Here is a 12,904-nt window from a genome sequence, read left to right as displayed (position 1 = left end):
GGTTTAATGTAGAGGGCAATGAAGGATAAAGCTCAGGAGCCAATTAGAATTGTCACAGAAGCTTCTGTCAGCAAAATGATTCCACACAGAAAAATCTGAGTTAAATCATGTGATTTGCATCCTCCATGTCAGTTTTTGGTAAATTTATTGCTGAAAATCAATAGCAAAGTTACGTTGAGTGAAATTGACCGGCTGTGAAATTGCAATCAAGCAGACGCTATTACCCGTAACCAAATAGACACTACAAAGATAAATGATGTTTGCAAATCCCACCCCCACCTCCCTTGGAATTTGCTTGAAATTACATTTACCTAGATTACATTAAGGAGGGGAAAAATGCTTCTTAGATTGTGGAAAAAAAAAAAAAAAACAGGATGACCTTAGCTAAACTCGCTCGGTTGTGTTGAACTTCCCGGCTTGACAAAATACACCCGGCGTCATCAGTTGTTGCGTTAAACACATTGAAAGGTGAAAAAGCAACAGTCGAGACGAAAACGTGTATAAAAGACGACGGGATGGAGGCGAGGTGTTAAAAAAATAAAATGAAACTCCTCCAGAGGGAAGCAATTAGACCTTGGGAGATTTCAATTACCACCTCGATGGGCCTTTCAAGATCGATAAGCGGCCTTGTATGTTGACGTGATGGTCGTCTGAGGGGCTCATCGCGTTAGCAGACGCTTTTGTAAATGTATCCCCCTCCGCCTCCTCCTCTTTTGTGTGTGTGTGTGTGTGTTGCTAAATATTTATGTGTTTCATAAACGGCAACATCATGTGATGGATCCACACAGCCTACATGAACGATCATTAGGGGTGAGGAGATCAAATAGTACAGCTGAACCAAAACAAGATTGGAAAATATCGCATGGCTCGCCCCCATGCCCCCCCTCCCTCCCCTCCTCCCCCTCATTTTCTTCTTTTGGAGCTACAAAACAACAAGCATGCTAATCTAAAAGAAGAGTGGCGCATTTCGAAACAAAAGACAGCAGGATTTTTTTTTTTATTGTCTGGGGTTATGTTTATCCACATTTTTTTTTTTCAACTAACATTAAAAGACATACAAAAAAGTCGCTAAAGTTTACCGAGGCATGATTATGGTTCATATTAGAAAATGATGATGTCATCAAGTGTAATCCAACATGGCCACATCACGTCGGGAAGGTTTTGATTGCCCCCCCACTTCCCTTATCCTTCACTCCCACCCTCCAAATTGAAAGTGACAAGCCACTTAGGTCGAGGTGTCCACGCATAGCAAGCCCACCCACCCTCCCTCCTCCCCCCACACTTGCACCCATGTCGGCCCACTTACAACTGTCAGCCTGATTAAATGACAGCTGCTTTTAGGAAATGTTTCGGCTTGTATCCGATAGAGCACAAAAAAAATGTCCGGTGTAATAAACATCATTGGTTCCGCTTCCTTAAATCTGCCAATAACGTTCCCGCCCGTCGCTATGGTGACCAGTCGACTCATAGTCTCCATAGGCCTCAATGGAATGCTTTGTATTTATTTTTATTCTGTTGTATTCTTTCTCCACAGATACGAAACTTGATGGAATTTTGCAACGATCCAGGGAGGTATGTTTGCTCCATCCACACACATACACACAAATTCACAAGCTCACCTGATATCAGTCTTATATCAGATACCTTTGAAGCACAAAGTTTTGAGTTGTGTCCAAAAATGAAATTTCTATTATTATTTTATATTATTTTCACCTAAAAATATTTTGTTTTCAGTTATATCAATTTTCTCAAAAAGTGTGAATTTTCTGGAAAATAAATATATTTATTATATTATATTTATTTCTGGAAAATAAATATAAATGTCTCTAAATAGTCATTTCAGGAGACTTAAAGCGCTTTATTGATATCATACGTTGCTCAAAACGTTTTAAAAAGGTTTATGATGATGTTTGAACTTCATGATGGCAGGGCAAGCATAGAAGAGCAGTGGAGAGCGGAGAAAATCTCAGTTTTTCACTATTTGAAGCCAAATTCTATATATATGGCATTTTTTAAAATTATTCATTTTGATGGTGTGTCAACTTCAATAAACTTTTATTTTTTAAATTTTCATTGATTTAAATGTGGCATCACAATCTTTATCCCAAGTCGTGGACATTTGTCTGCAAAAACAAATCAAAACCTAAAATATTCATAATATATAACAAAAAGTATTGGAATATGAGAAATAAAAACTATGTTGAATGTAGCCACTATGATTGTGAAGTTTCTTTACACTTTACAACTTCTTCATCCTGCCGTAGCGCCAAGCCTTTCTCATCATCTGCAGGGATGATTCTAGCAAGATCCAGGAAGAACATCAACATCTTATCGTACTCGTAAAATGTGTCAAGTGACTTGATGACACCATCAGAACATTCTATTGAAATCAAATGTCAGCATGCTCAGTGGCCTTGGGCATGTTGGTCCACCAGGCAGTTGGAGATTCTAAATGAAACATGCCACTGAGTGTTTATGGGACACCTAAATTATATGATGGCAACACCAGGAAGGAGTTTGGCCACACTGTGGAACTTAATCAGGAGTATTGTTGTTGTAGCGCAACAGCACCATCTAGCGGTTCATTTAATAACTGTGTGACTCATTACAGGACAAAGTTGTTGACGTCATGGTGCCAAGTCCAATCTCCCCCATCCAGTTACCACAGTTCTGCAAGAGTGAACAGTTGGTCATGGGTGGATCTCAGGAACAGGACTTGGGCTCACAGCGCATCTCCAAGAAGCACCGCAAGCTCCTGAAAACAAGTCCACCCATGCAGCGGACCAACACCTCTCCCTCCTCCTCCTCCTCTTCTTCTTTGACTTCATTCTCGAGATTGTTTCCCCTCCAGCATTGGCGGAAGCTCCTCGGCATCTTGGAGAGACGCCGGCAGATTATTAAGAAGATGTGCGCCAAGTACAAGAGCAACGTCTCCAAGACCGTCACGCAGGACCAAGTGAGGAACATCTTTGTTGAGGACAAGCACAAGGTCCTCTACTGCCAGGTAGAAAACTCGCAAATGTGATGATACAGTCGGCAAGCTGATGAAACAGATTTTCCTTCCATCATCTAGGTGCCCAAAGCAGGCTGCTCCAACTGGAAGCGGACTTTGATGGTCCTGGCAGGCGTAACGTCTGACCCTCAGAGCATCACCCACGATACGGCCCACTTCGGCAACTTCTTGAAGACCCTGAACAGTTTCGACCGGCAGGGCATCATGCGCCGCCTGAACAGCTACACCAAAGTCATGTTTGTGCGAGAGCCTTTCGAGAGGGTCGTGTCGGCCTACAGGGACAAGTTCGAGAACCCCAACGACTACTACCACAAAGGCTTCGGGAGGCCCATCATCTCCAAGTACAGGCCCAACGCCACCAAGTCGGCCTTGGCGTCGGGGAACGGCGTCACCTTCCAGGAGTTTGTGCAGTACCTGCTGGACGTGCACCGGCCCGTGGGCATCGACATTCACTGGGAACCGACCAACCAAGTGTGCAACCCGTGCCTCATTGACTACGACTTCATCGGCAAGTTTGAGAACATGGAGGAGGAGGCCGATCTCCTGCTGCGCTTGGTCGGGGCGCCGCGGAACCTCACGCTGCCCAAATTCAAGGACCGGAACTCGTCCGACGAGAGGACGTCGATGAAGCTCACGCAAAAGTATTTTGAGCGCATCGGCGCGCTGGAGAGACAGCGGATGTACGACTTTTACTACATGGACTATCTGATGTTTAATTACTCCAAACCTTATCAGGTTTTATACTGATGGATCGGCGTGGCCACTTCTGCAGCTATTCCACATCAGTCGTCTTGTTTGAGGATTTTCTCCTTTGTTTTTACAATCTTTGTACCAGATTACAAGATGCAAAAATGTGTATAATGCTGCATTCGATTTCCGCTTGACGATAAGCGTACCCCGGTAAAGCCTTTATAAATGATTTTTCAGATTGGTTATGAGCAATGCTTTGTGAAGCCAAAGTTTCTGTCAAGTCAAAATAAATGTGGAAGTAGACAAGAAGTTAATTTGTTTTGATTTTGGGGTAACCGATGCAACATATTTTACTTACATGACACTAAAGATTCTCATCGATCAGGGGCGGAGCTAGACTTTTCACTTTGGGGTGGCCACGGGGTGGCCATGGCTATGTCAGGGGGGTCCATATAATAAACAAAAAAAAAATGAAAATAATTCTACAGAAAATCCAGATTAATATGAATTATATGGTGTGTGGGAAACAAAATGGCGGAAGAATGGAAAAATACCCTAAATAACTTTTAGATGGCGACATTGGCAACTTCAATTTTAACCAGTTATAATATTTCAAAACAAATGATGCGCTAACCAAACTTTTGACTAACTCTAAACTTTTGAAATGACTTTTTTTGGAAGGGGGCGGGGTCAACAGACTTTAAAGTCAAATGGGTAACGTGAATTTGCTAAACAAAATGAACCCCCCCTCGCAAATGTCTCCAGCTTTGTCCCACTCTGGAACTGATGGTAGCATTTTTGTACGTTTATGCTCTTGTTATGTTTGTGCTTTGAAATACGACTCGTCACTTACTTGGGCATCCAGGTATTTATTTACAGGGTACACCGTGTTGCTGTCTGTTTGTGGTATGGTGCAGACGTTCCAAAGTGTGTTGGGAGCAGCAATGCAAATCATTATGCATTTCACAAAAACAAAGTAGATTTGGTTCTTTGACAATCTAAGAAAAATAAATAGCGAGGATGTTACAACTGAAAAGTCGGGAGAATTTAGTCGAATTTTGTACAAAACGTTCTGCACTTAGCAGTTTGTATTCTAGTTATTGTATTTGTTTTGAAATCAATTTTATTGGAATAAATAAAGATGAATTGAATTGAGCTGAGTAAATTCAGTTTTTATCATTGAACTAGAATTTTTTTCCAAGCCACATTATTCAGTTGTCAACTTGTTGCTAGGCAGATTTTTGAAGCAAACAATCGCCCAATTGGTCCACAATATAACTCAGTCGGAAATGCTGTTAATGGCTGCATTTAAATTTTAAAACTGAACCACTGTCCTGTATTAAAAATAAAATCCAAATTTGCCACTATTGCTCTGTATTCATTATAAAATGGAAATTTTTTTTAGGACACAAACAGAATTATTGCGAGCTACATTTCATGTAATGTAAATTTTCCACTGCGAAATAATGTCATATTTTGAACATGTTTGTTTGTGACAAATAATGGTTAACTTTTTTTTGGGCTACAATTTCTTAGTAAATTCTCGCGACAAAATATTCCCTATTGACTCCCTGTGAACTGCTCAGTCAGTAACACTGTACCCAACACTACACACACACACAAAAAAAACTACACACACTGTACTGACACCCAGTCTGCAGCCTTGTATAAGCTTTTTCCCACTCTTTATTCTGTACAATTGTATAATGGGCATTCAGATGATTCTATATTTTTCTATTTCTAATATATATATAAATGTCTATACACACACACACACACACACACACACATATATAGTATATTATACATAATCAGTGCAGTGAAGTTAACTTTTGTTTTAATGTCATTGATTGTGATGCCAGTGTGTCGCCACCAGCGATTAAAAAATAATAATAACTGAAGAGCTTAAGACAAGCTTGGACTCCAAATGAGTTTTGTGTTTGTTGTGCTTGGTGGCACAACTTTGGCACAACACAATTTATCTATCAATCAGAATAACAGTATGGTGCATAAAAAAAAAAAATGCAAGTCTCTGTTTATAAGAAACTCCCAACACAAATGGCACAAAAGTTTTTTTATTCGCCTTATAGTGTGCACTATTAGAAAGTCTAGAGCCAAGGCAGACATTTAAAACAAGGTACGTGGAAATATATGAGGTACTTTTTTTGGGTTGGCTACAGGAGTTTGTGCTTTACGTGACAAAATGCTCTGTAATGTTTTTTTTTTTTTTATGAGTGAGTGAAAATTCACATTATTGACACCTATAGTACTTCTTATAATCAAATTTGGTGGTGCGACTCATATATGGTGACTTAATATTTTTCCCCCACTATATCTGTGATGGCTTTTTGCAAAATTCCAAAATCTAATCTTTAATTAGGTCTTGGTTTAATTCTGTGCTGATTATAGCCCCACCCTTAGCAAAATAATAATAATACTGCATCATAATTATTACTTTTAATGCCCTCGCTCCCACAAAACACGATTTTTTTGACGTGTGAACTAAAATCATTCAGTAACCGAAGTAACAAGTGAATGTATAACTGTTGGTGCAATTGTGTAAGAAAAAAATGTAAAAGAAAAAAAAATAGCTACAGTCTCAAGCCTTTTGTCTTATTTTACACTGCCAATCAAATGGTGACTTTTCAGGAAGACATTTTTCAGGTGGCTCTTTTTTTTCCCCCCGTGTCTACTAATAAATTTGTCTTTAGCATTTTAAAGCTGTCTCTTGTATTATTTTTTTAGTGAGAGCACAAATCAAAACAAATATTTAGCTTAGCCTCGTTTGCTCACTCACAACGCCTCTAGGAGGACCCCAAAAATAAAATAAAAATACAGCGTTCATTTCTTTACCTTGTGAAATTCATCTGCAGTATTTTAACCGCTTTATGTCGACAAGTTCCTTGCTACATATCGAACGCAATCTTCCATTGACGTGATTTATGCAGCAACTTTAATGGAGCTGAATGTATAAACAAAAAGTCTCACCAGCCGCCACAGACTATAAGTGCTTTTTTCACCTTGAGCTAATATCATATCTCCACATTTTGTGATGCCCTCAGCTTCATTTTGATTTATATGCCATTTAAACTGAGATTCTCCTGCCAGCACTTTAACGACAACATAGCACCAAATGTATTTTAAATGTTAAGCGGCTGTTTCTTCGACATGTTCACATTCACTAATTGATTCTTGAGACATAAAGTCAAGCATCACCTCTTCAGCAAAAATGACAATCTGCCATTTTTTTACACCAGGGGTGTCAAACTCATTTTTTTCGCGGGCCGCATTTTAATCATAGCTTTTTTCGGAGGGCCATTATGACTGTCAACCCAAATAAATGTATATTATATACAGTAAAAGCTCCAAAACAAACTGACAAACAACTCATTTTCAAATCAGATGAGTAAAAACTGGTCAAATATTTAAAAAAAAAAAAAAGATATTAAAAGTGACGACAATTTGCAATTCTAGTAATGACACACGAATTTGATGCACAGTTTGTCTTCTCGGGCCAAATAAAATGACGTGGCGGGCCGTATCTGGCCCCCGGGCCTTGAGTTTGACACCTGAGACACAAACTAGAAGACTGTCGGAAGAGTTTCTCTCCTCTCTTCAACCAACACTTTATTACCAAAAATAAATTCCTCTTTGGATGTGATTAAGTTCATACCGGTATTACGCAATCGTGAGATCAGTGATGGAAAAGGTGAGAAGAAAGACGATGGAAGGAAGATGAGGGAGACAGGGGTCCGAACTGACCCTCGCTTGAAATTTGACAACAGAGACATCATGCCGCTAGCAGGCCGCAGGTAAGTCCAGGAGCTAAGACTCAAGACGGATGGGCTTCCTTCTGAGGACTAAATTAATATCGGGATTGCTTTGGGAGCTCCCGCGGTGATAATCAGACAGGAGTTATCTGGAGGACCCGGAGGCGGTCTAGAAGACGGCGAAGGGGGGGCGGGGGTCCTCACCAACTAGCAGAGCTTCACTTCCGACCCTTTGGGAATCCCTCAATAGGTTTTTAGGAAGGAAGTCTCAAGTTTTAGATGTGACTTTTAAAAAGTTGCACTATGTCACTGTCAAAGCAATTAAGGTGAATATATTAAGTCTTTTCATTCGACTTTCTGTATTTAAAATCAAATTTTTGTGTGATTTGCATTTTTAGGTAGACACTATTTGAGCCATACAATAGGAGTCATTATTCTGGCGATAATGCACACAGGGAAATGAACACTTCCCTGCGCCACCAGTAGATGGTGCTGTGGTCTCTCCAATATGTCCTATCTATTTTCTCCCATGGTGTCAACCACGAGTCATCGAGGGCAACCATAATGCATGATTTAGATCTTTTTCTCCTCCAGCACGCCTGATTCAAACGAGCACGATCGTTTAGCCATCTATATATATTTATTTTTCCTGATTTTTTTTTTGGTTACCATCGAAATCCTTTTCACACAAAAAAAAACATGAATATGTCATGCAAAAGTCTCACTATTGTGAAAAACTGTATTTCCACCAGAAGAACTTGCTGGTATTTCATGTTATGACCATAAAATGTCATCAGCCTGGGTCGCCGTGTGCTGTACAGAGCGCTCTCCATTCAGCCTGAGGCCCTGGCCACACGAGAAGATGGCACCCTCCGCCAAGCCCTTCGCTTTCTCCACCCCCGCCTGCCACCCTTTTTCTTTCTTCCTTTTTTTTTTTTTAACATAGTGACCCACCCGAACCCTCCTGCCTGGCCCCCCGAGGCCCTATGCGGGCTTGCATGGTGTCACTGCGGCAGCCTCAGTGTTGACAAAGCAGAAGACACATCAGAGCTCGACAAAAGCATGGCGGGCTGCAGTTTGTCTTGAGAAACAGCAAAGGGCCCTCGAGGGCGGACGCCCGTTCTAGGCGGGCCCCCCCCAGACGAAGTGTGTGTGCGTGCGTCGCCATGACAGCGCCTTGATGGATAAGTGAAAATATAAAACATAAGTCAAGGTTGCCACTTGATGTCATCATGACACATGCACTCTAATGAGGACTGTGGGTGCTGCCCTCCAGGCGTGCAGAGTGCAGGGAGGGGGGGGGGGGGGGGGGGGGATGAGAGGATGCTATGTGATGCATAGCAGATGTGATTGGCGACATGGCGCCGTTCAAGTCGTGACAGCAAAGCAAATATTAGCACCGAAGTGGACTTTTTATGTTTAGCACGTCTGCCTCGCAGTTCTGAGGTTCAGGGTTGGATTTTTGGCACATTAAGTGGGTTTAGTGTTGGTACTAGCAGGCGCTGACGCTAGGGGGTGCTACAGCCCTGTTAAAACATACCATTTCTATGGACTGGGTCTGAGGCGAAAGGGTCGATTCGGTTCCGGACAAAAGACGAACGCAGATTTTCATTTTCATCCCAGTCAAATATTCGGAGTAGACCGAAAACACAAAAAGTTAGCAGCACCGGGGTCATTGCACTTCTACCTGCCTCAAAACGGCATCTCCGAGGGAAAATAGTTTCTTTGTGCTTTTTTGGAACCATAATTGCCAAGTTGGAGCATCTTGAGGCAATGCTTTTTTTTTTTTCTGTTTTTTTGCTATCTGGCTTTTTCTGTACATTGTAAGCGAACGCCCGCAAACACACACACACACACACAGCAGCCTATTAATAAAGTGACACCTTTTTACCCCCGCTACTTCTCGGAGGTGACGAACAATAAGTGTCGCTGCACACACACACACTCACACACTCATCTCGACATCAAGCAGAATGTCAAATGGCTGCGAGAGCAGAAACAGCCGGGCTCCACCAATCGCACACATTCACTTAAAACTTCACAAAGAAAACAATCATAAATGCAAGTTCCCGATGTTCTTCAACTTTCTCCACATGGCCAGAGGGTTGTGCTTATCTGATGGCAAATGCTTGAGAGACATTCTAGATAATGCTGCTGTTACTCAAGGTGTTTTTTTTATGGCCTGGCTCAAATTAAAATTCCTTTTTGAACAGAGAATCAATAGCACATAGTTTTCAGCTTGCAAGCTACTTATAAAATGACCAAGTCAAAATGATCTACCTAAAATAAAAATGCAAAACATAAATGTATTTCTCCCATATTATCATTATTTAAATTATTATTATTACAATATTGTATGTTCTTTCTTTCCTTTTGCACTTTTTAGGATAAATAAAGCATTTTTGCATAACTGCATGAACCCACATTGCACAATACAACACACTTACCTTACTCTGATGACTTGCATTGAATGGCATCAACCAAGGTAGTTGCTGATATCCAGCTTCAAGCATGCTTCCAGATGATCATCAGTCATGGTGGTATTTGGATTTCATAATCTTCATGTGGCACAAATGCCACATTTCCTCTTGTTGGAGTTGTAGTAAGTTCCAGAACTGTTCATGAGCCCTGGACTTCAGCTCATTGTCAGTTTATGTAGAGTTCAGATTTCTTTTTCCACACCTGACGAATTGAGGTGAAACAGCATTCCAATTTTTGATGCATGTGAATCCACCTCGGAATTTTCCCGAAAATGGTGAATGAAGCAACTGGCTCCAGTCAGCAAAGTCTTGAAAGCGTCTGTCAAACTTTGACAATTCTCAATCTGCTCCAACAAATGCCTCGTTTATCGTTTCCCCATCTTGGAAGAACTTCTTGGGCTTAAGTGACACACCCAAACTTTTGTTTCGGTGGCTGCCGTCGCATTTCTGATCAGACTGACTAAATTGATTGCTGTCCGGACACTTTTCTCCTTTTTTTGGAGGAAATTCAATGTCATACTTTTTTTTTAACAGTTCGAAAATGCCGCTCCACATTTCCTTTCTTTGGAATAGCAATTGCACACTGACAGATGAGGCAAACGCACTTACAAAATGACATACTGGGAAAAAAAAATCTTCCTACGATTTCGTATGGAAGTGGTAGATTTTGGGCTTCTTAATCGGACCAGCTACGGCACTCAATCTTATAATTTTTGTTGTATTTAGTTAAAATAAATCGGAAGCTAGCGACGCAGGAAGGTATGTGACCAAATTGACGCGCTTTAACGCGCATGCGTAAGGTGTCAAAACTTCAGACGTCAGATTGGCTCTCCTGTATGTCAATCAAAAGATCAGTGCGGATCGATGATAGCCTATTTACGATCGACCCACACTTCCTTCGCAATCGATCAGGAGATCGCGATCATCGCACTTTGACTCAAAGAAATAATGAAGCGCTAAGTGAAGCCATTTTGTTAATCGCAGCTTTGTATGACATAGCCATTCTTATACCGGTAAATATAAATACTTCTAAATTTGAATGTAATGGAACATCATTAAAGGTCCTACTATTTACCTAAAAACCATGCCAATTCTAGTAAATCTTAAATAATTGACCATTTTTGTGGTGATCTATGACATCATCATGTCGTTAAAAAAAGTGCATGTGTGTGGGGAGGGGGGAGCGGCACATAAATATTCTCCTTTGTGGAGCTGTAGGCCACATTAACACCTGCTTTTCATGCCCGGAGGCAAAGGTTTTATTTTTTTTTATATAAGGCCATGCATTAATTCATTGACTTCATTAATGCAAATGGAAAGGCGGTGCATGAAAATTCACGCATATTTGAATTGATGCGCAATGTTGGCTTTAAATCTTATTTTTGTGATCAATAATCTGATTGGGCAACCTCGTGTGTCACTTGTGCACCTGCTGTTGTGAGGCGCGCACACAAGTCCTCCGCGTGACCTACTTCACATTGACACGGCGCAGCTAAAATCCATAAATTAAGGAAATTAACTGATGGGGCCCCGAGCCACTTTGTAAGCTATTTAAATCTTTAAATTTACAACATCCCTGCATAGGCCCGCCGCATGTAATTGAACTAACTCCAGGCTTGTTTCCTTTTAATGAGAAAAAAAAAAAAAAGTCTCCCCCCCAGTCCCACCTTCCTCCAGTTTGTACCTCTGGAAGCAACAAATCTGTGCCGGCGGGGTGAGGGATGAGGGGGCTTTCTGGGGCGCACTGGGGTCTAATTACCAAGATTTGGCCCGCTTCAAGGAGAAATGCATTCCCACACTGCCACCGGTCCTGCTGTCAAACATTGCCAATGTTATCACTCTATTACCTCTTGGAAAACTTGTGCCAAAAAAGTGCCAGACCATGAAGATGGATGGAAATTCCATATTTGCTATATTGCCAACGCTCTCCTCCAAAAGTATTGGAACAGTCAGGCCAAGTTATTTTTTGCTAAAGCTTGAAATGACAAAAAGGGGACTATGAGAGCAGAGGTTAACAATTCAAATTTTATTTTCCCCCTGTGAAGGTTACATCTTGACACCGCCAGATATTGTTTGATAATAATAATAACAATTAAGCGTGCTGATCGTTGTGATCAAAAGTTAATATACGTGATGTAGTACCAACTTCTTCCACTGGCCGGAGCCAAATATTAAGAAACGACCCCGCATCTCTCTTTGGATGCTGGTAGTAGTCGCGAGTAATTACTGGGCTCAATGCTGCATCAATTATTCACACTTATTTACCCGCAAATAAACAAACATGCGAATAAATAAATAATGCAGCACCTTGATTGACTCCAAACTTTTTTTTTTTTTAGGGAGGGGGGGACTTCACGCATGATTCACTTCCATTGTGTCACACATATGCAAAAATAACAATAATCAGCTTGTGAATCCCATTTTGCAAAAGTCTGGAGGCTGTCTGCTTTCATTTTGAGCATCAGTGAGGAGTGTGTGTGTGCAAGTGTATGCATGTGTATGTGTGTGTGTTGTGGCCAGATATCTCCATCTAAGCCCCTGCGCTATAATTGAAATGGCGCATTTGGCTGCGGGCGGACTGTGAGGGCTGCTTTCTGCTGCGGCGTGCATGCACGTCCGTGGACGTCATTTGATTTGAATGGCCTGAGGGGTGTGTGCGTGCGTGTGTGTGTGTGCATGTGCGTGTGTCCCTTTGCAACAACAACCACATCATCATCATCACCATCATCCACTCCAGACATTGAGGCGGAGAGCCGGAGAAGGAAGAGGAGGAATTCTCGGATGCTCTGTGCTGACTTTATCAACAAGTTCTTATCGTTTTTTTTTTTTTTATTAGAGCACAGGAGAAATGGCTGACTGGCTCTCTTTGAACTTTGGAGATGGAGCTAAGCGCCTTTAAGCTCCAAGTCGCCTCTGGGACTATTAGTGCAATCAGTTTCCCCTCTTTTTTG

General features: G+C 41.3%; 1 protein-coding gene and 1 long non-coding RNA gene across 6 annotated transcripts in view; one reads left to right on the top strand and one right to left on the bottom strand.

Moving 5' to 3' along the window:
- Positions 1 to 6,423, top strand: part of LOC125967583 (carbohydrate sulfotransferase 8) — an 89,878-nt gene extending 83,455 nt beyond the window's left edge. For all 5 annotated transcript variants that reach the window (XM_049718777.2, XM_049718775.2, XM_049718776.2 and 2 more), the window contains 3 exons: positions 1,535 to 1,572; positions 2,612 to 3,004; positions 3,074 to 6,423. In XM_049718777.2, the coding sequence (XP_049574734.1) occupies positions 1,535 to 1,572; positions 2,612 to 3,004; positions 3,074 to 3,760 (1,118 nt within the window). In that variant the 3' untranslated portion in view covers positions 3,761 to 6,423. The remainder of the gene's footprint in view (positions 1 to 1,534; positions 1,573 to 2,611; positions 3,005 to 3,073) is intronic.
- On the bottom strand, positions 4,553 to 12,450 carry LOC125967587 (uncharacterized). The gene is made up of 2 exons (XR_007480791.2): positions 9,921 to 12,450; positions 4,553 to 4,701 (listed from the first exon to the last, which is right to left on the bottom strand). It is a non-coding gene; the product is annotated as an uncharacterized lncRNA (long non-coding RNA).
- Positions 12,451 to 12,904: the final 454 nt, after the last annotated feature.

The sequence above is a fragment of the Syngnathus scovelli genome, chromosome 4 (assembly GCF_024217435.2).
Source record: "Syngnathus scovelli strain Florida chromosome 4, RoL_Ssco_1.2, whole genome shotgun sequence".
NCBI lineage: Eukaryota > Metazoa > Chordata > Actinopteri > Syngnathiformes > Syngnathidae > Syngnathus > Syngnathus scovelli.
This window is presented reverse-complemented; position numbering and strand designations above follow the sequence as displayed.